Here is a 24,188-nt window from a genome sequence, read left to right on the forward strand (position 1 = left end):
TCAGGCTGCCCACTTCAAATCACGTGCGCCTTCGTATCTTGGGACAACCTACATGATTCAAATCCATTCATTGTGGAAGGAAACAAACGACGACTTGCTTCGATCATATGTCTGTTCATAAATCATACAAGATCTACTCTGCCATATGTCACATAGGCTGTCGGTGAAGTGTTATATCACGGTGTCCGGCTTTGCAGCCCGCCTACCCGTTACATTTAGAAATGAAAGGAGCCGCCTCCCGCAGAACATAGAAGCCTACTCTCCACCCTCCGCAAGCTGTATGATAAGTCCACTGGCCACATCCAGGAACGGAAAAGGACTGGTCGCCCTCTTCTCTGTTGTGGCCCTTCCCATCTGTACAAACTCCTCTACCTCTCGAACTTCCAATCCTTCCACGCCTTCAACCTGCTCTCCAGGTCCAAGTCTCCTCCACCCAACCTGCTGCTTGTCGCCTTGGACAGCTGCATCCGCCACAGCATGACCCTGAACGCGAACTTCTTTGACGAAGCGACGCTCTAGATTCTCATAGCCAGAAGATTTGAAGTCCACGAGGAACGTATCACGCTCAATGGAATACAATTGAATGGTAATGTACACATAGACGCTCTCATCTGGACTTGTGTATTTGTTGTGAAGCATACTGGTCGTGGCTCCGAGATCCTCGGCGCTAGGCTGACCAGTTATTGAGCCTTCCCGGCTGACTTGCTGCGAGCTGTTGGACCCGCTGCCACTTGGTGGACCGGTGTGGGCGCTGTTCCCTGCAGTTGCGGGATTTTGCTCTGCGGTTGATCCTGCCATTGTGGAAAGATCCGCTGTGGAAGAATGAGCGCTTGCCGGTTGAGTCACGCCAGGTGGGAACATTCCAGACCGCCTGAAGCGTGCATGAATGATCCATGGATCCTCGGGCACCATGTATCCCCAGTCATTGTGAGGGCCAAGTTGATCACGCTTGCGGCCTCTCCCGATCTCCATATGGCCATCGCGCGAATTGCGTACACGCAGAGACCTTCTTCCGCCTCCATGCGGTGAGTCTCGGTGATGCTGATCTACATCTGCTTCTTCATCGCTCCAGTGATCGTCAGGCGTTCTTGATCCTGAAGATGATCTAGACCTGCTATGGCTCCTGCTCCGTTTTCCGGGTTTGCGAATTGGAGGTACTTCCCACTCAGCACCCATGGCGCGTAGCGCCTTGTAAATCGCCAGCATCGCTTCTGCGGGAGCATTTCTGCTTCGGATGCCGAATTGCCATTTAGTCGGTCTGTTCTTCTTCTGCGAAGGCATCGGAGTCAGTGCCTCCGGTTTATTGAGCTTCTCGAGTTGTATTTGGCTGCTTCGTGAATGCGGCTTAAGCCGTCTGGCCGCAGCGGCCTTGTCCTCGGCCGACCTTGCAGGCGCAGGAGGATCCAGACCGGCCTGACTGTCAATGGAAGATGTCGGATGCCCGCTCATGTAAGCCCTATGATACTGCGGCAAGGACGATGGCAGAACAGATACCGTAGTTGCGGGACTTTTCAGCTCCACCTGCGTTTGTGTGCTGGATGTTGAGCCGCGGTGCGGACGATCCGGGATATTCTGCGCATTTCCTGCACTTGTTCGTGCAAGTGATGACGCCGCTGGCTTTGATGGTGCCCGAGAGCCAGTCTGAGGAGTTGAACCGAGCTGCGATGTGTGAGTCGGAGGAGAAGTGGCAAGGAAAGGTTGCAGTGACTCCTCTTGAGCAAGCAAAGCTGTGTGTGGTTAGCTCAGCTATTGAGCATGGTGAAAAGCGTGACCTACGATTCGATTTCATAATTTGGTTCTCGCGCACAATTAGATACGCGTCTTTGATTGCACTGGGCTCTTCTTTGGACAAGGCATCCACAACATCAGTCTTTGCATAGCCCATGGTAGCTCCAAGTTTGCTGACGACATTGTCGTGAAGCTTCTCTGCCACCGCCGGATCCTTGGACGGGGCAAGATTCCGAGGATCGATAGGTTTGTTTGGGTCGACACCGGTGTCGAAGAACTCTTCGGGTGGTAGCTGGAGATAAGGGGCAAGATCGACATTGAACCACTCGTCCATGCGAATTTCGGAGATAGTGATCCTCTGCACCGGGCTAACAACAAGCATGCGTTTGATGAGGCGCACGGCGCCTGGTGATAGATAATTTGGAATCTGGAAAGCACCTTGAGCTATCTTCTTGAATAGTGCAGGGATGTAGTCATCATCAAAGGGTAGTCTGCCGCAAAGAAGAACATAGAGGATGACGCCGCAGCTCCAAACGTCGACTTCAGGGCCCGCGTATAGCTTGCCTGAGATGACCTCCGGTGCTGCGTAATTGGGGCTGCCACAACTGGTTTTGAGGAAGTTACCATCAGTCATGATGTTGCTGAGACCAAAGTCCGCAATCTTGACGTTCAATTTGCTACAGATGAGATTAGCGACTGAGTCGGTTCAACATCTGGTACGGTGTCGTACTCATCTAGTAGGAGATTCTCCGGCTTGAGGTCACGATGCACAATCTTGTGCCTATGACAGTACTCGACGGCACAAACGATCTGTTGGAAGAAGCGTCGTGCTTGTTCTTCGGAAGTTCTGCCTTTCTGGACAATATAGTCGAACAACTCTCCTGAAACCTGGTGATCAGAGTCTGATCCACTGCCAGTACTGGGGTTACGCTCTGGTGGCGGACCTCCTGCATATTCAAGAACCATGACGATCTCTGTAGGTGTCGTGATGACCGTGTATCTGCGCATGTCAGCTTGCCGCTTTGAGAGAGGAAAATTTAAAGAGAATCACGCCTCTGCCTCTACTTACAGTTTGATGATATGAGGGTGCCGCAAGAGCTGCAGATACTGGATCTCGCGCTCGATCCGTCCCGCCATGTCTCTTGTAACCAATTTCCTCCTATTTATGATCTTGAGAGCGACCTTCTCGCCTGTGACCTCATGGATGGCCAATTTGACTTTGCCAAAAGAGCCCTCACCCAGCGTCTTCACAATCTTGTACTGACCCAGCCTAGCGCCCGGGCGGGAAATGTGCATGTCACGATCACGTTCACGCTGCCGAGACATTGGCTCATTCTCTTCTTGTCGCTTGCGCCCGTTCTCCGACTGAGGCGGCCGAGACTGTTGCGCATGGCGCCGTACATTGGTGCTCGAGATGCTCAACGCGAGCTCGTCGTCGTCGAGCGCCGATGCCATGTCCGCGAGATGTGCGACGAAATCAATTATCTAAGAGCCCAGTGGAGGGAACACCTGCTGGCCACGTTTGAGTGTAATAATCAATTAAGAGATCCCGCATTGTGCGGAAAGACTTGCTGAAGAATCGAGTTGTTCAACAGTCGACGGCCGGGGTTGCTTGCCATGCTGGCGACCAAGTGACGACGTTCGCTACGATTGGCCCGTGCTCAGCTTCCGGTCGAAAATCATGTGACGTTATCGTCCTCTCGCCCGGTTTTCACATTTCCTAGCAAGCATTCAACCACACTCTGCTGGCTAAACGTAGCGTCTTGAATGCATCTCTCCGTTCAAATATTCATACAGACCTGACGGTGCACAGAACCCGCAGTCATTTCGTTATCATCACCACTCAAACTCAGAACGTTAACATTGTCATCGAGTCGGATCTGTACAATGCTTTTGCGGCATGCCAAATCAGCCTACAAAATGCCAGGCTAGCAGTGAGAATGGATCTTTGACGACTCGAACAGCTTTGCAGGCTCCCACTCAGCATGAATCATCTCGCACTCCTGGTCCCTATTTCCCCGTTTTAACCCGTAGAAACGTTGCAGCGAGCAACGAGGCGCAGACCCAAGCTGAGGTTGCAACTTCACCTCTGGAACCTTCGTGACAGCCTTTGTCATTTTTCCGATGGCTCAAGATTTTACGCTCCAGGAACGACGGCCCTGCAACTATACGGAGCTTAACTGTCGAGTTTGTACACAGCATTCCCCCACCAAGTCGCGATAGCGCCTCGAGCGATTCCCAGCCAGGGAAACCCCTCGGCTTTGCATCCGAGGCGGCATTTCGAAAGTATGCGTTGACCATATCTTTTTCTCAAAAAAATATGTCTCCTTACAGCAGAGCAAATACTGCGCCAAATTCATACCTCGCTCATGCTGTTACCACGAGAACATGGACAGCACAAGACTCGGAAAAATGACATCGGGCCAATCCTTGGCAGCCACGGTCTCATCTACGTGGAGCTCCACCAAAGCGCTTGCTCAAATTAGCCTGGAGTATGTGCTCTAAACCCGTGCAAACTGGAGCTGGTCAATTTTAGCATGACGCTCTGCGTCAGTTCTTTCACTCCCATCTTTCCTTACGAGGACGACCACAATTGAAACAATCAATAAGCCGCTCAAGCGATTGATTTAGATCCAATGGTAGGATGTTCTCAAGCCGTACATCCCTATTTTCTTGCTCTCTGTCCCGCGAATCTGGGCCTGAGATGTGGATTGTGGCATATCGTGCGTGATCGCTGTGACTATCGATAAGACACCGTTTTTGGATCTAAGAGGCTGCACATCCTAAAGTTTTATTTTATCGTAACTACTTATCTCAAAGTTTCTGAGCCATTAGACTTTCCAGGAAAGGCACAAATCCCATTCGAGACGTGCGAAGAGACGTTGGGCACTGTCCCGAGAATTCAATATTCAGTCCCAGGCAAGATTCTATGGTTGAGTATGAATGCACGAAGGAAACGGAGGCAAGCCCTATCTGAGCCATTGCATGGTCAATTAAATATATTGCAATCGGAGGACGATGCGCTTTTGGTGGTTCAATCACATGATCAGCAAGAACCCTCAGCAACATATACATAAGTCAGTCAACTCTTTCGAAGACTCCTATCTGTGCATTCTAGAACTTTGCCGCTTCCAGCGGATGCAGCGATCTCTTGCACGCTGTCTTGATATATTGAAATTGGGCATACAAACTCCGCTGACTATTCGGGCTTTTCCGAAGTTTGATTGGCTCGAGTCATTCAGGTTCGTGTTTCAGGTATTCACATCCATGCCTACGATCCTTATGGCGTCTACTCTCTGCAGTATCTATTCATGCACTTCGGGCATCTAGCTATTTGAAAAATAGTGAGTTGACCCCGCGTGGGCAAGCGTCCGCGGTGTTGCCGCTATGATCTTCGCGTGATTTCCCGACTTCATCTTTTTTCCATCTACGCTGCCTTGCGCGAGTTGATCTCACTTCCGCTTCTCGTATCCATTAAGTTTGAGTAGCACAAAAGCATTGACCTTGTTATTTCTTTGGGGAGAGTTGAGGAAGAGCCTGGCCGTTACCACGAGGGACTCCGCAAAATGCCCAAGTCGACCACAAGCCTGCTTCCATACGAACTTCTCGCTCTCCTTCGCACACCTCTCGCCAAACCGTTCATCTCAACGCGTGCTTTGCAGGTCCTGTACATCCGATCTGCAAAGCTGATATCTCGTCGCTCCCAGAAATTTCTACTTACAGCCATTCCCGCCGTGCGCCGGCAACTGCGATGGGCGGTTCTCATAGCGCTGCTTCGTACATACTTCATGTTCATGAGACGTGTGATACTGGACCCACGTTCTGGATTCGAAAGGACAATCAACAAGCATGGCGGTTGGATGTTGCTCATAGCGTTGCGTGAGAGAATAAAAGCGAAGCTGAGGTCTCGAGAAGAGAGAAAAGAGGGTGCGCAGGATTTCATCACACCTCCAACGAGCCCGGCAACCAGTGCTTCGAGTGGCGCTTCGTTCGGTACGTGCTGACACGGTCTCGAATCTGACCAAATTCAAAGCAGCGACTGACCATGGTTTCCCCACCCTTTCCAGCCAGCGTGCCAGACTACTTTCTGAGATCGCCGACCGCGGATCCAATACTACTCGCAGTCCAGCAGGTGATACCCGACGCAACCGGCTATAAGGTCGTGATACCGCAGCCGACAAGCTCCGATCCCGACGGCCAGGAAGACGCGAGCCACGAACTCGCGAGGCGCATCTCCGGAAAGACGGTGGAGACGCGAGCGTTCTATCAAGACGGCGCCCGAACCACACCGACGACGAGCGAAAGCGGCAGGCAGAAGGTGGTCAGCCTGGTGATCATGGAGGATCTGGGCGAGACCAAGACCGTCAAGGGCGCCGTCACGGTGGCCACGCGCTCGACGAACGAGGTCGACACCAAGACCGTGGAGGAGCTCGGCATCAGTTTCGCGGAGGCGCTGGCTTGCTGACGCGACGCTGCCTCCGGGGCAACTGGTCGCGATCAATACCGACTGGGCAGGCCAGGCGGCGCCGCGTCGCGAAACAAAGTCTGGTCTGTGAAGAACAAAGTCATGCCGTGGGGAGAAAGAAAGACGAAGAAGAAAAATGAATTTCAAGGTGAATCGCGCTTCCCCCCCTTTCTCACAGAGGCACTCCGCGCACCTAACTCATACTTAATCCATTCGCCGCAGTTTGAAACAGCGCGCAGAATAAAGCAGAGCGTCTTCGGTCATGACACTTCTGATTTTTTTTTTTTCACGTTTTATTTGCAATTGAATTTCTTGTACGTACTCACTCACTTTTCGAGACAAAACCCCTCCTTCTTCTTCATCCCGCCACGCGCGTTCGCCTCCACGGCACCGATGATGAACCTCCATAAAGCTGCTAGGCGTCATTGAACGACGAGTCGTTCGCACCGCGCTTTCCTCTCAGAGTCAAAAAGGCGAGCGGATATCGGAGTCGGAGTGGGCATGAGCGTGGCCGTAAGGTCGTATGATTGCGTCTCGCTCTCAGGTGCAACGAATGGTTGCACATAACACCGGCGGTGAAATGCGTAGATTACCAGGGTGCTCTATTTTGCAATCGACAAAAGGACGATTCTATCCTACAAAGTCCCGTTCTCCCCACCTCCCTCCGTCTTTCAGAGGATCTAGGCTCTATATGCTAGGATGAAAGTGAATAATAAAAAAAACATTGCTGCACGTCCGAGCCCGCCTTTCTACACATCCCACCTCCGTCTTTCCGCTCAGCCAGAACTTGACCCTCTTTACGTCCCTCTTTCCCCCCCTCTCTCTCTTTACTCGTCTCCCGACCGCGGTCGGGATCCAAAATATGCTCCCGGAGCTGGCAAAACTCGCCCAGGTGTCCGCGCCGATAGTTTCGTCGTCTCGAAATCTTCCCCAGCACATGTTGGATTATTGCGGGGCCCCCTCCCCTAGCCTCGCGCCGTAGCAATCCAGAGACGTCTCTGACTGCAAACCGAAAGAAAAGAGGGGCAAGGTAGGGGAAGCAAAAGGCTCAAATTAAAGGGGAAAAAAAAGAAAAGGGGGGGCGAAAAGAAGGTGGAGGGATGGTCCCCCGCTTCCTCACTCCCTCCTGGCCGGTGTATAAGAAAGACGTTCGCCCGCCTAGAAACTCCTTTTGATCGCCATGCAAGATTTCCCCATGCGATGCAAACAAGAAAAAAACAGATATTCAGAAAAGAAGAAGAAGAAGAGGAGGAGGAGGAGGAGCCTGCAAACGAGTCGGGTAAACGACAAGCTGAAGCAAAAAAGAAGGAGAGGAATCAAGCTTTGGCTGCCGTCGTCGTTCGCCCGCCGCCGAGGATGGCCGGCAGCTTGTTCACGCCCTCTGGGACCCTGACGCGGCCAAAGTTCTCGTCCAGGTCGAGGATGATCTTGAGCGCGTTGCGGCTGCGCAGGTACGGCAGCGGCGCGGTGGCCTCCGTCAGCCCGATGGCGGGCTCGGTGTGGCCTGCCGGCTGGACGCCGTGGGACGAGCCGGGCAGGGGGAGCAAGGTCTGCAGGACCTCGTAGCCGGCGAGGGTGAAGCCGAACTGGGGCGAGGAACGCATGATGCGGGCGGGGCCGCCCTTGAAGAAGGCGCGGAAGCCCTCCTGGGCCCAGATCTTGCGGGCGCAGTCGGCCAGGCCCTTGTACGTCTGCTCGCCCTTGCGCGCCTCGACCTGCAGACGGGTCTTGATGACGTCGGCCGGCGTGGTCATGTACGCCGCGGGCATGCCGGCGATGGCTCCGGCGAGCAGGAGCTGCACGACGCCGAGCTTCTTCTGGGGCGACTCGCCGAAGAAGTCCTTCTTCAGGTGGGCGTAGGCGGGGAAGTAGATGGCGCTGAAGGGGATGTCGCGCAGCAGACACGCCGACGCGCCTTTGTACAACCCGACCAAGCCCAGGTTGCGTACGATCCACAGCGCGGAGCGCTTGGGTGGAGCACTTTCCGTCGCCGACTTTTGGATCTCGCCCTGCACTTGCAGACGGATCTTGACGATTTCGAGGGGGTTGGTGAAGATCTGCGACGCGGGTGGTCAGTATTGGACAGAAAAGGGAGAGAGCAAAGGGCAAAAGAAAAAGGAAGACACGAGAACGTACAACTTGACAACCGCCGGCCGCCCCACCGGCCAGAATCTCCCAGCCGATCCAGATGTTGCCGGTCTTCTTGTCCATCAGCTTGCCTCTGACGAGGTCGTTGACGGTAAGCTTGATGGCCTTCTCGGGCGCGACGCCGACCATCTGGGGCATCACGCCGGAGTAAAGGCCACGCACGCCCTCGTTCTTGAGCACCTTGCGGGCGCAGTCGATCGAGTTGTTGTACAGGCGCTCGCCGACGCGGCTGCTCCGCTGGTTCTGCATGCGCGTCTTGACCAGATCGATGGGGTAGACCATGAAGGCGCCGAAAGCGCCGGCGATGGAGCCGAGCGCGAAGTGGTGGACGGACTCGAGCACGTCGTGCAGCACGCTGCGCGACTTGGCAAACGCCTTGGACGCGATCTCGCCAGCCTGTTCGCCGAGCAGGTCCGAGGTGTTGGACCACGACGCGTCGAGGACCTTGGCGAAGTCCTGGATACCCAGCCGACCCGAGGGCTCGTCCATGCCGGCGAAGTGGAAGAGAATGTCGGCCTCCATGGGGGTGATGTTGGAGAAACGGGTGACGCGGGCGGCCTCGTTCAGGAAGTCGGTGCGCGTGATGCGGCCGTCGGCGGACTTTGCGGTCGCGTTCTTGACGATCATCTCGAACATGTCCATCTCGCGGATCATGTTCTGGAAGGCGCGCACGTTGGCGTACGAGATCTTGGAGCCGGCGGAGATGTTGCACAGGGTCGGCAGGTTGCTGAGCAGATGGTCGGACAGCTTGTGACCAGCCGTCTCGAGGATGATGCGCTGGAATTCCTCCGGCTCGATGTAGCCGTCGCCGTTCTTGTCAAAGTGCTCGAAGGCCTGGCGCACGCGCTCGCCCTGCAGTCCGCGGAGCATCTGAGAAAACTGCGGATAGGTAAGGTCGTGCCGTCTCTTCCTGCCACCGGTGTACAGCGACGCCCATGCCGAGTTCCAGTCGAAGGGAATGGCGTCTGGGCTGCGATTGGCAGCAAGGATCTTGTAGAAATCATCAAACTTGACGACGCCCTCGCCATTGACGTCGAACAAACGGAAGGCGATCTCGTACTCGGCGTCGGGTTTGGCCAGCAGGTTCGTGAAGTTGTTCCAGTCAGACAGGCTGACGAGCCCTCTATGTCTGCGGTCGGCGACCTTGAACAGGATGCCGTATTGCTCGCGTTTTATCTTGCGCTGTGTGCGTTGTCGATTCAGTCAGCCGAAAGCTCATCACTGTGAAGCGTGTATACTTGTCGACGTGCTTGTGCCAGGAGGGGAATGGGGTGCATATGGGTCTTCCGGTTTGATGCGGCGCTGTGCCTTGTACATGTTTACACATGTACGTTTGTACATCTACCTATGTCTATGCGTGTATTTGTGAAGTGGGTGTACGTGCGTTACACGCCTTGCCCTACGGCTTGCGACGTCCCGGAAAATCGGATGATGCACCGCTTGCCTGCACCCTTTCTTGCTCGTCTTGAAAGGGAAGGGGGAGAGGAGAGAGGACGGGCAACGTACGTAGTCTTCACTGGCGGGGGCAATGGCATTGATGAACTCCTGCTCGTTCATGTACAGCTCGCCATCTTCGCCCCTGTGCGCATGCCGCAGAAACTCCTTGCGGTTCGTCTCTGACAGCTGCGGCTCGGTGGTTGCGCCCACGAGCGTCTCTTTGATCTGTTCGCCCACCGTGGCCATCACCCTTGACTGGTTCTGGCGATGATAACTATATTGAATGTACGTCTACGTCTCGAGCGCGGATTCAACGGCCGTGAGGTACGTCTGGGGATGGTTCTTCAATTCTTAAACCGGATTCTCTGCGACACGGTGTCTTGTCAGAACGCAAGTCATCAACCAAGGCGCAACGCAAAAGAACAGAACTTCTTCGGCCCAACAGACGTGCAAGAGGGGCAGCGAGGGTATGCGAAGAGGAAAGAAAGAAGAAAGGGTATGATTCTTGTTGTTGTCGTTCTCGTCGATGCCGCAGGCGTCGCAGGAAACGTAAAGAACAAAACCAAAAAAAAAAAAAAAAGGTTCGCCCCCGATGCGAGGTTCGAGATGGTGGACCAGGTAACGTACCCTCTTCCGATGAACTGCAGATGCGACAGCAAGCCGACGTGGGTGCAACGGACAAGGTAGACAAAGAACGAAGCGCGACCAGGCCGGATGCAATGCAAAGGAAAGTCACAAAACGGTTTCTCGTCTGGAGGACAACGAGCGGAGCGGGTTGGAAAACGAAGCGCTCACACACACACTCTCTCTCTATCTTTTCTCAGCATGGAAAAAGAAAGAAAAACAGAACCGGCGGATGGACGATTCTATGCTTTGGACGTCTGGGGGGCGGTCTGCGGACGACAGCGACCGGGTTTGCTTGTTCGAGCTTAGTTGGCAGCAACTCACGCCGTCTCCCGGCTCCAGCCCAAGTCAAAAATGCCGGACGCCAGCGCGGGCCACGGTCCAAGGTTTTGCACTTGACTCCAGCAATGACTAGTTACTGTGCGCTTGATCCCCGTGGGGTTTGCGTGTGCGAGCGAGAGGGCGTGTCGGGTGGTGTGCTGTGGGCGCGCCGTGCCTGGTGACGAAGAATGCGTGCTTTTTGTCATTCGGGTTTGTCTGCCCAGCGTCCACGCAAGGCCAGCCGTGCGCCGTCGACAAGGGCGAGGGAGAGAGAAAGGATTCAGAGTCCGGCTGGAGGGCAGAAAAAGAAAAGGTGGGAGGAAAGAGAAGGGTGAAATCACGCACTCTGTCTACACACCCGCAGCGGAGGTACACGCACTGTGCGGCAAAGGAGATGGCACGCAAGTCTCGTCCCCGTCGTCTGCGCGCTGTTGAAAGCCGACCTCGACGCTTCAGATCTCCTCGTCTCCTCCGTCTCGCGCCCATCGTCACCTGCAAAAGGCAGCTCCAGCCTGTTCGGCGAGGAAGCATAATCTGATAAAACACCATCCAAGAAACACCCCCATGTTCGGCGTACCAAGCCGCCGGAGAGAGCGGCCAGCCCGCGACAGCCGCACGCCGGGATGATGGGTCATCCATCTTTTTGTCCCGGCCGCTGATCCACTAACTGATCTCGCCTCCCCATTATTTGCGCGCTTTTTTTCGCGGCTGATGATGATGATGGTGGTGGTGGTGGTGGTGGTGGTGCTGCTGCTGCTGCTGCTGCTCCTCCTAGAGCTCACTGCCCTGCTCCACCCGGCATTCTGCACGCAATCCTCCGTACACCGGATACTCTGTATTAGTCTAATGAGAATCATCTTTGTCATGACAACATCTGGTTCCCCATGTTCGCAAGGGCCGCGGTGCCGTCTTCCGAAGCCTTTCACGTGCGCCCCTGCTCGTTGCCTTCAGAATTTTCCACTCTGCCACCACAACTGCCAGCGTTGCTCCAGTCGTCCAGCTCGTCCGTGTTCCTGCCTTTGATCCGACGCTCCACCAGTTACTACGTGCTAGGGGAGCCTCTTTTGCTCCTGTCAGCCGCTCCGAGCGCTGGTCCATCCGCGCCCAAGGGGGTGATTGGACGTCGGTCGGGCGTATCGTAAGGCGCCCTTTCTCGTGCGACGGAGCGGCTCTGCATTGCAAGCGCCGGACCAAAGCTAGCTGGGCCCAAAGTAACCTGGCTCGCCCCAGATCTGGGATCTGCTTGCCCAACCAGGAAGAAACACTCGGGTACCTGGAACGTTTCTTGTTACCTGCTGCTCCACGCTGCTCCCTGCTGCTCTTTGCTGCCGGCCGAAGCGCCTCTCGACGAATTCGGTGTGCTCAACCCCGCCGTAGTTGCAGGTCCGGCCATGCGAATACTTCCGAACGAGCCGCTCTTCGTCCCGACCTCGTCGCGAGACATCGGAGACCGACAACAACAAGCCGAGCACGCAATCAGCAGCTCAAGATTCAAACGGGAGTGTCTAGGTACGGCTTCTGCACCAGCCTATCAGCGACCTTCCTCCTTTTACACGTCGCACCTCGAGCCAGAAGGCGCGCGTCCCATGGCCAATGCAGTAGAAGACTCCCTTCCTCATGCTGCTATGAGAATCACGTGCTCACATTTCAGCCTACCGGCTTGGTAGCTTGTTAAAAAGCTTTCGCCAGCTTGCCCGACATCAGGTTACCGTCCGTTGGTCAAATGCGGCCTTCCGAGTCAATACGAAGTCGCAGTCCATGCAGAGTATTGACTTATGTGATAACAAAACTGAACTGGATGAGAACCCCTCCCCCCGAAAAAGTAGTCATGGACCAAGAGCTAAGTCACCAGGACAGCTGGACGTCCACGACGTAGTGTCGACACGGCGTCGCAAATCATTTGTCTGTCCGGGGCCTCACAAACCATAGAGATAGACTAGAAGATGGTCTACGTGAACCTGCGAGCGTATCGGCAGTATCTCGCTTCCTGAGTTTGTCATGGTCCGTTGTGACGCAGCCGCCATTCGCTCTCGGCTCCCAAACTCTACCTCACCATGAGCTTCACACAATGTGCGCGATTGACTCGGCACCGATCAAGTTCACAACGCGAGTGAAGTCGACATTCTCAAATCTAATTCAGTCGTCTCGCACCCCATTTGCCATGTCGCCACCGCAATGTTTCTTTCTTGCTGCTTCGAGTGACCTCTCGTGTTTCTCAGTGTGGAGAGTCGTGATCACAGACCATAAAACCTGTTCTGGAGCACAGCCCGCGCTTTTTCGTTCAAGATCTGGCCGCAACTTCAAGGAAAAGTGAGATAGCGATTGCGATTTCGAGCTCAGTAGAGAGCAGGACAAGCATGCTGCCGCATCATAAAAGTCCCCATACTCCAAACCAACGCTTCGTTCCCTTATCCGCGACCATCGTTGAACCGTTGCATCTCCCGAAGACCAGCCGTGTCGGTCGCGGATACCTGCGATTCAAGAAGGCGTGCGAAACCATTTTCGCCGAGATGAGCTCGGCCGGCGACGAGCTCGACGATGAATCTGATGGCGACGAGCTCGTGAAGACGGATCCGAAGATAGCAGGGCGCGGCTGCACGGCCCAAGCAACTTGGAGCAGCGATGGGATTCGCGAAGTAAGTGAAGAAGCCGATCATGTGACGGTGATTCACGAAGGAAAGAACAAGGGCAATCATCCTTCAGCAAGGCAACGACGCTTAGCGACCAGACTGGCCGCGCTTAGATATCTTGCCAAACACGGATGGGACGATATCGGCGGCAGCGAGGCTACGAAAACCTCGAAAGACGGACAGGAAAAAGCCGAAGGAAATATCCCGCGTTGACGCGGGAACGTCTCATCGTTTCGATGCGCCAAAGTCTAAGACTCGAACCAGGTCCGCCCTCATAAATGTACTCAACTAATCCCCAGGCTGCGAAAAAGCTATCCAGCTTCTTCGAGTAACTGATCTGCGTGCTATGGAAGGACGGACACGTGTTGTTCACCGTTGAATATGAGACGTAAATACTTGACCTTGTGTCACTGAACACGTTCCTCCTTTTCAGCTTCCATCAGCTGACTCCACACACAAAGTATATGAGGTCACATATGGATGGAAGGAACATGAGATGGCCGTCTACCTCGCAGAAAAACGAGTCTCGCGTGATAACTCGCTTTACCAAGAGGGAATCGTCGAGACTCCACATCGCTGCCAATGATAAGCTCAAACCCCCATGGACGTTTGAATCTCGTGCTTAAAAGCCTACTGTCGGGCTGCCCGAGCACTATGTACGTACGAATGAAGACGATGGGCTGACTTTGGCAACCAGGCAGAGACGCAGGAAGGGCTAGATCCGTGGAACATTGAGCTGTATGAAAGCTGGACGTTTCAAGGGCAGATCAAAAATGCTGACCTCGGTGAAAGAGGTCGAATATAGCATCAATGACATTCGTCTCCACGCACGCAGAGGGAGAAGTGGGCGACGGAATCTGATTCAGCCTCGTTTCGTCCACGAATATCATCTGATTTGCTCATTGTAAGTTTCTCTCTCCTTTCTATGTTTGAAGTACGCTGAGGGGCTCAATCGAGAGGGCTATCAAACGGAAGTGAAGAAAAACAGTGCGTGTACCCTTTCCTTGAGTGCATGAGTGCACGACGGATGGTCATTCAATTTTGTTCTCACATCTGCCTAGTCCATGTTCCGAACTCTATTAACGCAAAATTCAGCCAAGTCCCCACAGTAGCAGCGTGCTTATAAGCGAGTAAGAAGAAAAGGAGAACAAAAAAAAAAGTAGTCTGTGTGATGCGACTGTACGCTGGTCTATACAAAAGAACAAGCCCAGCCGCAACTCAGACCAGCTCGCCGCGATGATTGCGACGTTGCCTGAAGTCGACTACGGACCAACACATCAGCTGGGTCCGATCGCCTCGCCGGCTCGGCTCAGACCAACTTACTGTCGTCGTCCTTGCCGAACTGGAAGCGGCCCTTGGGCTTCCACACGTAGCCGTACAGAATGTCCTGCACCCACATGGGGTACTCTCGCAGGCTCATCTTGCCCTTCTCGCTCTCCGGCACGGTGATGCGCCCGCTGCGGCCCTTGAGGACCTGCTCGATGACCTTGTCGCTGACGTTGCTGGCCGGGTCCGGCACGATGCCGTACTTCTTCAGGGCCTTTTCCGCGCCCTTGAGGATGCCGGTCTGATGCCACGACGGGTGGATGGACGTGGTGCAGATGCCCTCGCCGCCCGGATAGCGCGACAAGCACTCGGCACGGATGCCCTCGGACACGTACAGGGCGCCGACCTTGGAGCAGCAGTAGTCGAGCAGGCCCGGCGCGGCGACGAAGGAGGCCATCGACGCGATCGTTACGATGTGACCCTTCCTCTTCTTGAGCATGCCGGGCAGGAACTCCCGGATGAGAACAAAGTGTGAGATCAGGTTGACCTTGAACAGTCTCTCACTCTCGGCATTCGTGGTCTGTTGTTTTTTCCCCAATTTGGTTTTGGTTAGTCATAGACATGTCTCAAGTCATCACGTACACGGATCGAATCCTGCGACCGACAGGTTGGGGAAAACGTACCTCGAGCACCGTCTTGCCGATGCCAATCCCAGCGTTGTTGACCAGCACGGTCGCCTCGCCGTGCTCCTCCTTGATCGCCTTGCACAGCGCCTCGACCGCAGGCGTGTCCGTCACGTCGCATTTGTAAAAGTGAACATCCGGCACTGAGCGCGAGCGAGCGTCAGCTACCAATTCGTGAAGCCCTCGCCCTCATCTGGTCCGAGGCCGAGAAGAAAAAGAAAAACCACCATCCGTCCTTCCACACATCCATGCATCCATATATATTTGGAAGGGCGAAACTCACATCTTGCCAGCTCCGGCGGGAAGTCCTGCACGTCGAGCACGACGACCCTCGCGCACTTGGAGAAGCCCTTTACCATCTCGTAACCGAACCCGGAGCTGCCGCCCGTGATGACGACGAGCTCCTCCTTCAGAGGCCCAAACTTGAACGGCGCTCCCCGCCGCCGCAGCGACCAGTTGTTCCACGCAAGGGCATCCAAGGCTGCGCTGACCTTCTTCAGCACACCAATCGCCGTCAGCACCTTGAGCGCGGTGACGAACGAAGCCAGTCGCGCGGCGCCCGACGGCGTGCGCAGGAACCTGTCGAACGGGGCGAGAAGCCTCGCCCTGATGCTCGCCGGACCCTTGGTGAGAACGTACAGGAGAGCGCCCGTGATCAAGGGCTCGTTGGGCGCGTTCTTGACGAGCGCCTTGACTTTGGACGCCATGACGCCTTTCACAATCTGTCTCGTTGTTGCTCAACCTTTGGAAGAAAGGGGCGAAAGGTTCAAAAAGGTGACGAGTTGTAGATATATATATATATTGTATATATATTAAATATATTTGGTTGTTTTCGACCCCGCCCAAAAGAAGCGCTAAACTCGTGTTGCATTCTTCCTAATCTTTTATTTTCCGCCCCAACCCCCCCCCCCCCCCTTATTTTTTCCCCTCTCCAACCTTAACTGCCTGATAGAGACGAAAGATTTTCGGAAAGGACGGGCTCACGTCATTTTCGCTGCACTCGAGAGTCGCGAATTGGGAGGAGGAAGGGGAACGGGGAGAATAGCATGCCACTATGCGTTTTGTGCCGCAGAGCGAAAAAAAAAAGTCACCTCGGCGCTCTGCCTGGCGAAGCATGAGCCCACCCCGCATTGCCCATCTTTGCACCCGAGGACGACTTCTCTGTGGGGTGGAGGCAGAGGCAAAAAGATGAGAGCGGCTCGGCCACTCTGGTCAGCTGTGGCTCTGTTCTTCGCGTCACAGTCTCTCTGGGCTGGGTCAAGGAAGGCTGAATTCCGAAAATTGAAGCAGCTTTTTGAGGGGCTTGTCTTTGAGCTAAGCTACCGTTTCGTCATCGCGGGAGAGGAAACACACGGAGTTAGGATGCTGGCAATACTTCCAATCGAAAAAGATCCATCACGCCACTTGGACAAGAACAAATGCATTACTAGGCAAAAAGAGAATTGTGTCGGGCAATGTAGCGGCTGCGTGTATTGACACTGCGTTGATTGAGTTGAATAGCTATTATAATCACTGACTATACCTTTCCTTGCTGATGTAGGAACAATACCCGACCGTCGTGACTGATTCGTCCATTAAGACACGTACAACCACTCCCTAGCGCTATACAGCGTATAACTTGCCAACGGCCATCTCGCTCGCGGAGAAAAACTTTGGTGAAGAAGATACAACGCAGGCGGTCAAGCTCTCGAGAAGATAACGATGAAAAGAATGCATGCGCCCGCTAAATGCAAATCAAGTCTCCACATGCGCGCAAGTGCCGCCAACGTGCCGTTAATTGGCGATCCTTCATCGCTCCCATGTTTCCGATATCAATTCGCTTAGCCGCGAGTGTCGTAACGGCTTATCAAGATTCCAATCCCTAAATCTTTCCACCTTCTTCATCGACTAGTGTGCCCCACCAGCTTTCACAACAAAGCCCCTCCATTCCTGTGGTGGACGTGTTTCAGAAAATATCACTGTCTAGCGAGCTACGATAGCTTTCATAGCTCGGGACTGCCCATAACAAGTATACGTTAGCCTTGGTCTCTATGAAAAATAAGATAAAACCCCATGGCAATAGAATGTACTGGCATCAGAGGGGGCGAAGACGTACTCTAGATGCATTTAAACATCTATTTCCTTCTTTTTCATCGCTCTTTTTCATCAGCAAACTCACCAGGACTCTTCTCTCTTTGCGGCTCTGACGCGACGGGCTTCCGTGGCACGGTAAGGGTATTTCCACTCGTCTTGCGCGCACTGAATGGCATCTCTCGGGGGCCCGTGATCTTACGGGTAATGGACTGCATCGCTGTGGGCCTTGGTGATGGCGTTAGGTCCTCCTTTGGGATTGTTAGAAATAAATAGCTTTCATGTCAACGAGTCATGGACGCACCCTGTCCCTCATGCCCCTAGCAACGCTGCTTCTATCCGTCTCTAACGAGTACCGTACCTCCTCAATCGGCTCCAGAGGGCTAGCGATGTGCATACCGCTATTCGAGTAAGGCGAATGATAACCGAAGCCAATCTCGCCTGGATTTGTGATTGTTGCACTATGGCCAAGATCATCATCGTTTGTATCGAATGGAACCTTGGGTGGAACAAGCGGCCCGTCGTCGCTCTTGATCTTTGGTGGCCGTGGCGGAGTTGCTGTCTGCTGCTGTGCTGGCAGACGGTTGTGTGCCTGCTCGCTAGCAGAGCGTTCACTATAGGCATCTGACTGGACGGGACTCAAGTCCTCCTCCCTATGCGGCGTTTGCGTAGTCTGCCCACTGCTCCCGCTGAAACGGTTCAGCCTATTCAGAGCCAAAGCTGGCGTATTACCCCATTGATCGTATTGTGCACCCGACACTTGAGATAAATCACTATCAGGACCGTCGTACCCGTAGTCAATAGCCTGAGTCTCCAGGTATGTCTGATGTCTGTGTGTAGGGCCTTGCCTAGGCTGTGGATGTTGCAAGTTCAGCGAGTTTCTGTGCGCCTGATACTTCGGATCTTCGATGCTCCTACGTTCTTCAGGTATAAGTGGTGACGCGGAACGCGGCATGGGAATGGATCCTCTCTTTGGTTGGCTGTCCAGTGATGTGCGGGATCGGAGACGATCATCGTCGTTGAGATCGTAGTCGTCGTACGCCTCTAAGTGAACATTCGAACCCGAGCGAGACATCTGCGAGTAAGGTCTCTCATCTTTTCGCGAACCGCTTGCTTGGTTCTCCTGCACTGTGGACGCGGTTGTCTTACTCCACCGGGAGATGGGCACAATCTTGCCAGAAAGCCAACTCGCTCCACTCTTGTGCTTGCTTTTCCGTTCTCCGGATTTCACTGGAGTGTCCTCTGCGCTTCGTGAGCCTTGCAGGCCCCCTCCCGCAGTTGGACTCTCGTGCTGGTCCAACGGTGCTGAGCGTTGTCGCCTTATCTCCTGTGTAGGAGTAAGCATGCCGTCGTTATTGATGTACTGCCCTCCCCTTGCAGGTGCGGATTGTGGTGTCCAATTCTCCTCATCTTCTTCGTCCCCTTCCAGAACAGTGCTGATTCGATGTCCCTCAGAGCTGCGCCGTGCATCGTACCCGGAGTGCATCGCCCCTCCATGCTTGCTAGACGGGTTACTTAGGTGTCCAGCCGATTGTGCAGGGCTGCTCGACGTGCCTGCCATACCTTCAGGCTCGTATCCTGGATCTGGTACATTCCTTAGTTCGTTGTAAGAATCCATACTGTTTGAACGAGAATGGGGGTCTCCCTGCGCAAATTGTTGAGCACCGCCGGCAGCGCCTATCTGCGCAGCCTTGAGATCTTCTACTTCATTAAGGAGCTGCATCAGCATGCTTTCAATTTTGGTTAAATCTTGGTTTTTGCTACCCAAGTTTTTGAACGCGCGACGGAAAAGGTTCTTCTTCTTCGCAGCGCTGTCATCTGTATCCTCGCTTGCCGAACGACGCGGCCCGCGCTGTGCCGCAGCACTGGAGGTGACACCAGGATAAGGCCTTGGCCCGTTTATTAGGCGCTGAACTGTCTTATCAGCAACACGGTCTGTATGCGCCATGACCATGCGATCCTGTTCTTGCATAAATTTCTTCATGTCTTCCCACTGGTTACGCATCTCCGCCGCAGTTCTCACTAAAGTAACCAGAATTTCCGTGTCGCGGGCGTTGCGATGAGCGTCTCGAACAGTGAGATGATCCATGAGCGCTACGACATCGCGATCCTTGATACGGTCGATGCCCTTGCCTGTTGCAGCATCGTAAAAGGAAGGAGACATGCCATGTGAGAGGCCGCTAGCATATCGAAGACGCCTCTGTGAGGCCACTGCATCATCTTCCTCAACATTGTCGAGGCTTAAGTTGTCGAACGCTTGATTTTGGCCAGCAGAATATGGATCAGGCGTGTGCTCACCGCCAGGGATGGCTCCGGACATATAACCCTCATCAATGCCCTTTCCACCACTTGGACTCGCGTAGCCTAAGTGCTGCTGCCCCCCTACCCCATCAGCTTCGTCCTCGAATACCTCATCCCGCTCATCCTCGTATTTAGGCTGCATCCGGCGGTCAATTTGTCTAGTAGCGGACTTTGCGCTCTCCTGTGACCTCGCCGTCGCAAGACCTAGCCCTACAGCTGCAGCTCCAGCACTAGCTCCTAGTGCAAGGTCTCGTACAGTGTGGTCTTCGTGGACATTCGAAGTCTCTCTGTTCGGCCCCATGGTTGGCGTTGGGTCATACGGCCAATGATCTCTATTGCCATGTTCAAGCCCACCGATGGGTCCTTTGATGAGCGATGGATTAGTCGTGATCTCAGATTCGTTATCGTAATATCCCGGCTCGGGAAGTTGATCGTGAGCCAACGGGATCGCACTGGCTCCCATAACGGGCCGATCAGTAAGAGAAGACTCGCTTTGGCGTGGGGACGCAGAATTTGTTTGCTTTCGGGCATTTTCGATCGCTTGATCGCGAATAGCTTCCCAACGCTCTTTGCTTAAGCTTGTACGCTGTCCATTTTCCATGTCACGACTGACGGAACCTTCGTGACCGAAGCCATCAAGTGCGGAATCCGTCTTTTGGCTGGAATGAACACTGCTAAGCACACTTGGCTCGTGAAGCGAAGCAACTGCAGACTCAACCGCAACCGGTGTGTGGACGTACTCTGGGTTCGCTTCAGCGCCATCCCTTATGCCACGCTCCATGTCAAAAGACTTCTTGTGGATTCCATCTGCGAAACTCTCATCCGTGTAGCGACGACCATTGGAACCCACCTGACTTTCCTCATATTCCCGTCGCAGCTCCTCGTTGCGTTGATGCTCCTTCTCAAACCACTCGGGATCAGCTTCGTTGGAGCTGTACGGCTCATCGGGTAAAACCTCGCTGGGGTGCTCCAGGTTAATACCAATGGGTCGCTGCCGCTTAGGGATGTCATGTTGGGGAGAGCTCTCGATCGATTCAACGGACAGATTGGAACGATGTCGCCGCGGCTTGCGGTTCGAGGACAGCGACTCGCTGCTTTTAAGAGATCGGACACGTTCATGTTGGGCAAGATCGATCTCTTGAACAGCGCGTCTTACCCTGCCTCCCGATTCAACACTGCGTTCGGAGTGTGGGCTGCCAGCAAGTAATCTCCCAGACGTTTTGGACGGCGCCCGCGGCTCCGGGGATAGGACCTGACGAGGCGACCCCGTCGATACCTTTTTGATCTCATGCTTTTTAATATCAGTGAGAGACTCAACAGGCGACTGCGGCCGATCTGTTTCTGCTGAGAGAATGGAGTCACGTGTGACATCGGTACCGACTGCACTCTCTTGCTGTAAAGTTGGCAGTGCTGGAATCTCTAGATCGTCTGCTTTTCTTGTTTTCGTCTGAACCTCCACGCTCTCTGCGAGACTAGCTGATCGACTCCTGCTCTTGCTCCGTCTTTTCCTTCTCTTGCGCTCCTCGTCCAGACTATGAATCGAATCGTGATGCTGCAAAGCCGCCGCGGTCAAGGCACCACCAGCAGCAGCACCTGCCATGGCAGCCGCCGCGACTTTGGAGGAACTGTGCTTTTTCTCACGACTGCTCCGCCGCGAAGAGGCTTCCTCTCGAATGGCCGTGTCGTGACTCGCGTCAGATCCACGACTTGATCTGCGCGACTTTTTGCTCCTTACTGACTCTGAAACATCGGCGAACTTTTCGTCGGAGAGCACACTTGTTCTGACATTCGGGGAGCTAGAAGATTTTGAGACACGACGTAGATTATCGCGAGCGCCAGCTGGAGCCTTAGAGTCGAATGACATTTCTTCAAACTTCATCCGGTTCTTTTGTCGTGCCTGTTCCTCTTTGACACGGGCTTGTTCCTCTTTCAGGGAGGTTAGTTCCGGAAGAATTAGTTTCTTGATTGCATCTTCGACCGCGGAAAGCAGCTTTGGATTGTTAATAGAGGATGCATTCGATCGTGCAGATATGGAGGATTTTGCGGCCGATCCAGCGCTCAGGGCGCTAACTTCAGAGGGCTCCTGCAAAGCCCCGCGCTCGCTCGATCTTCGCGAGCGTGTCTTTGGCGAGGCCGCTTCGTCAATAACATATTCATTCGCAGAACTTCCACTGCTGCGACGACTCATGGACTTCATTTTGGCTGAAGTGACCTCCCCCCGGGCAGAGGCCTCCCGCTCTTGGATCTTCTTCATGGCGCTCTGAGCCAATCTCTCTCTGCTCACGCTACGGTCGCGGTCTCCAACGGGCGCCTTGAGTGATGGAACAGCAACCGTTTTTCCGTCAACCTGATCTATGGCTCTGCTCTCGGCCCTAGATGTAATGATGGCAGGCGTGCTCCCGTCCAGCAAAGAGTCCGGCGGTATAGATGAGACGTCCGAAGTGGGAACGTAGTACCTGGTTGGCGATTGTTCGCGTTGCGACAAGTCACTAGTCCCCTGTAGAACTTCTACCTCTACGGGAGGTCGTCCCGATGACGATTCCGAGATCTCGGAAGCGTCGAGCGCCTCAGAGGACGAGTGCGGCAGCGAGATGCGCCGCGTGTATGAGGGCTTTCGGTTTTTGCCAGTCTCTGTGATTTGGATACAGCCCTTCTCTCCACTTTTGGCCCGTGCCTTCCCTGAACCGGACGGCGTGACGCGCACACGCACGCTAGGCCGTGGTTTGACGCCTTCGGCGGTCCTGCCGGGCTCGTAGTACTCAATCAGCAAAGTGGTTTGGGACTGGTCCTTCCCGCCCTTGCTGCGCTTGGTGGTGATGGTGACAGGGCTGCCGTCCTCAGGAATCGAATATGAGGTGCGGTCGGTGGCACGGGAAATGTCAGTGGCGAGGTCGTCGCTAGTGCCGAGGGCGCTCGAACTGATGTCGGTAGGCGCTGGAAGTGGGATGCGTCGTGCCTGTGTACCCATTATATCTTCCTCTGTGCGCGACTGTCTGCCCGCTTGCACCGAGGCGCGCGTGCTGCTGGTTCACAGCTTGATGATGCTGCTGCTTACGGTGTTGACGAGTACATCAGGGACGGTTGGCCGAGGGCTGTAAGGAGCGTCTTGGTGCGACTCTGTTAGGAGCGACGTGACGCTCGCTCTATCCGTCTCCAGGTTGGAGAGGGAGCTTGAAGCAGGGAGGTCACCTGGTGGTTTAGATGTCAGCCAGCCGGCTTTCAACAGAGGGCATTCGAAGCGAGCTGCAAGCGCGGTGAACTTGGTGCGGAGAGCGACTACTGACGTTGGATCAATCCCCGCTCGACAGGGAACGAAAGCAAAGCTGGCCAGAGATGGATGTCAGCAAGAGAGAGTGCGGAAGTTTTGGGGCCAAGGGATGCTCGTGGTGGTTGGGACCGTGGAGTTTGTATGTGTGCAAGCGGCAATGATGCGTTGGCAGGCGCGAATCGGAGAGCTGTGACTGCGTACCTTCGTTCCTTCCTCTGTAAATCGAATGGCAGGGTGACCAAAAACAAAAAGGTCAAGAGCCACCGAGACGACGGTGACTGCACAAGACGGAAGCGGCCCACTCAGCGCGGGGTCGTCGCCGTCGCCTTCGTCGTCGCAGAGCTCGTCGACTACTCACAGCGTGTTCGCCTTGCGTGTGCGCACAGAACAGTGAAGGGCGATCAGGTTTAGAGAAGAGTAGGAAATCCTGGGAAGGTGAAGTTCCCCCGGCCACAGCTTTCTCTTTCGTAGAGCCGTCATCACGAGTGGGTCTCGCCCAAACTAGCGCCCGAGTTCTGGCCCGGCAACCAGGGATGGTGCCATGTCACCAAAGCAGAACGAAGCCTGCGCCTCGCCTGTAGGGCCGTAACCAGCCACTCACCTTTTTTCAGCTGCCACCTTTTTTCGCACTTCTTTGAGCGAACAAAAGTCCCCCCTCGAGCCTGCGCCAAACCTGCACGGTTGAAACTTGGCTGCCGCCTTTGATACGGCGTATGCATGATATGTCTCCCTAATGCTTTAAGATGCCATAGTTCCGACGTGCGTACCGGGCACTCTGAAATCAGCACACAGAGGTGCGGACTGTTGCTCAACAATATCCAGGGTAGGTTGGGGCATAGCTATCGATAACACGCTGGCCGCCAGCAGTCTGCGCTTTCACCGGTGTGTGGTTTCTGTGCGGCCATGGGTGCAATATCCGATTTACCAAGACATTGGATCCTTCTGGATGCCCGTCGTAGCCCCCAAACGCCGTTCTATTGCGTCTGTCCATCCGTTCAAACGACCACAAAGACATCCTGCAAGTGCTACAGCGTGTGACGCAGCTCTTTGCTCTCCTCCCGCCTGTACGTCCATGGGCGCGACCCCACGCATGCCCGCGATGCACCAATTGGGCCCACGCAATGGGTTCCCTTTCTACGGCTGATCTGGCACAAAAGAATGCATGTTGCGCTACGATATGCGCGTGCCGTGAGTGGCGACAAGCGCCGGGTTCAACAGGGCAGAATGCTCTTTGGATGGCACGAAGT

At 54.5% G+C, this 24,188-nt stretch overlaps 6 protein-coding genes across 10 annotated transcripts; 2 read left to right on the forward strand and 4 right to left on the reverse strand.

The window, feature by feature from the left end:
* Window positions 1-53: 53 nt before the first annotated feature.
* PV09_08305 (uncharacterized protein) lies at window positions 54-3,326 on the reverse strand. Its single transcript, XM_016362175.1, has 4 exons — window positions 2,798-3,326; window positions 2,459-2,728; window positions 1,777-2,405; window positions 54-1,727 (listed from the first exon to the last, which is right to left on the reverse strand). Exons 1-4 carry the CDS (start codon window positions 3,181-3,183, stop codon window positions 256-258), a joined length of 2,757 nt encoding a protein of 918 aa, XP_016209992.1. The 5' UTR covers window positions 3,184-3,326; the 3' UTR covers window positions 54-255.
* A 1,968-nt stretch (window positions 3,327-5,294) lies between these two features.
* Window positions 5,295-6,193, forward strand: PV09_08306 (uncharacterized protein; the record flags this gene model as incomplete). Its single annotated transcript, XM_016362176.1, has 2 exons — window positions 5,295-5,721; window positions 5,796-6,193. The coding sequence occupies 2 exons, from the start codon at window positions 5,295-5,297 to the stop codon at window positions 6,191-6,193; spliced, it is 825 nt and encodes a 274-aa protein (XP_016209993.1).
* Window positions 6,194-6,747: 554 nt separating this feature from the next.
* On the reverse strand, window positions 6,748-10,632 carry PV09_08307. Of its 2 annotated transcripts, XM_016362177.1 has the most exons (4): window positions 10,406-10,632; window positions 9,848-10,143; window positions 8,330-9,523; window positions 6,748-8,250 (listed from the first exon to the last, which is right to left on the reverse strand). In XM_016362177.1, exons 2-4 carry the CDS (start codon window positions 10,022-10,024, stop codon window positions 7,510-7,512), a joined length of 2,112 nt encoding a protein of 703 aa, XP_016209994.1. In that variant the 5' UTR covers window positions 10,025-10,143; window positions 10,406-10,632; the 3' UTR covers window positions 6,748-7,509. The 2 variants fall into 2 exon arrangements, with proteins under 2 accessions (XP_016209994.1, XP_016209995.1); XM_016362178.1 differs by lacking the exon at window positions 10,406-10,632 and having other exon boundaries at window positions 9,848-10,350.
* A 2,448-nt stretch (window positions 10,633-13,080) lies between these two features.
* PV09_08308 (uncharacterized protein) lies at window positions 13,081-13,566 on the forward strand (the record flags this gene model as incomplete). Its single annotated transcript, XM_016362179.1, has 1 exon — window positions 13,081-13,566. One exon carries the CDS (start codon window positions 13,081-13,083, stop codon window positions 13,564-13,566), a length of 486 nt encoding a protein of 161 aa, XP_016209996.1.
* A 654-nt stretch (window positions 13,567-14,220) lies between these two features.
* Window positions 14,221-16,139, reverse strand: PV09_08309. Of its 2 annotated transcripts, XM_016362180.1 has the most exons (4): window positions 15,586-16,139; window positions 15,303-15,445; window positions 14,677-15,199; window positions 14,221-14,615 (listed from the first exon to the last, which is right to left on the reverse strand). In XM_016362180.1, exons 1-4 carry the CDS (start codon window positions 16,007-16,009, stop codon window positions 14,572-14,574), a joined length of 1,134 nt encoding a protein of 377 aa, XP_016209997.1. In that variant the 5' UTR covers window positions 16,010-16,139; the 3' UTR covers window positions 14,221-14,571. The 2 variants fall into 2 exon arrangements, with proteins under 2 accessions (XP_016209997.1, XP_016209998.1); XM_016362181.1 differs by having other exon boundaries at window positions 14,221-15,199.
* A 610-nt stretch (window positions 16,140-16,749) lies between these two features.
* On the reverse strand, window positions 16,750-23,379 carry PV09_08310. Of its 3 annotated transcripts, none has more exons than XM_016362182.1 (5): window positions 23,143-23,379; window positions 22,958-22,996; window positions 17,677-22,862; window positions 17,461-17,623; window positions 16,750-17,297 (listed from the first exon to the last, which is right to left on the reverse strand). In XM_016362182.1, exons 3-5 carry the CDS (start codon window positions 22,639-22,641, stop codon window positions 17,248-17,250), a joined length of 5,178 nt encoding a protein of 1,725 aa, XP_016209999.1. In that variant the 5' UTR covers window positions 22,642-22,862; window positions 22,958-22,996; window positions 23,143-23,379; the 3' UTR covers window positions 16,750-17,247. The 3 variants fall into 3 exon arrangements, with proteins under 3 accessions (XP_016209999.1, XP_016210001.1, XP_016210000.1); XM_016362184.1 differs by having other exon boundaries at window positions 17,398-17,623; XM_016362183.1 differs by having other exon boundaries at window positions 16,750-17,623.
* Between the last annotated feature and the right edge of the window lie 809 nt (window positions 23,380-24,188).

The sequence above is a fragment of the Verruconis gallopava genome, assembly GCF_000836295.1.
Source record: "Verruconis gallopava strain CBS 43764 unplaced genomic scaffold supercont1.39, whole genome shotgun sequence".
Taxonomy (NCBI): Eukaryota; Fungi; Ascomycota; class Dothideomycetes; order Venturiales; family Sympoventuriaceae; genus Verruconis; species Verruconis gallopava.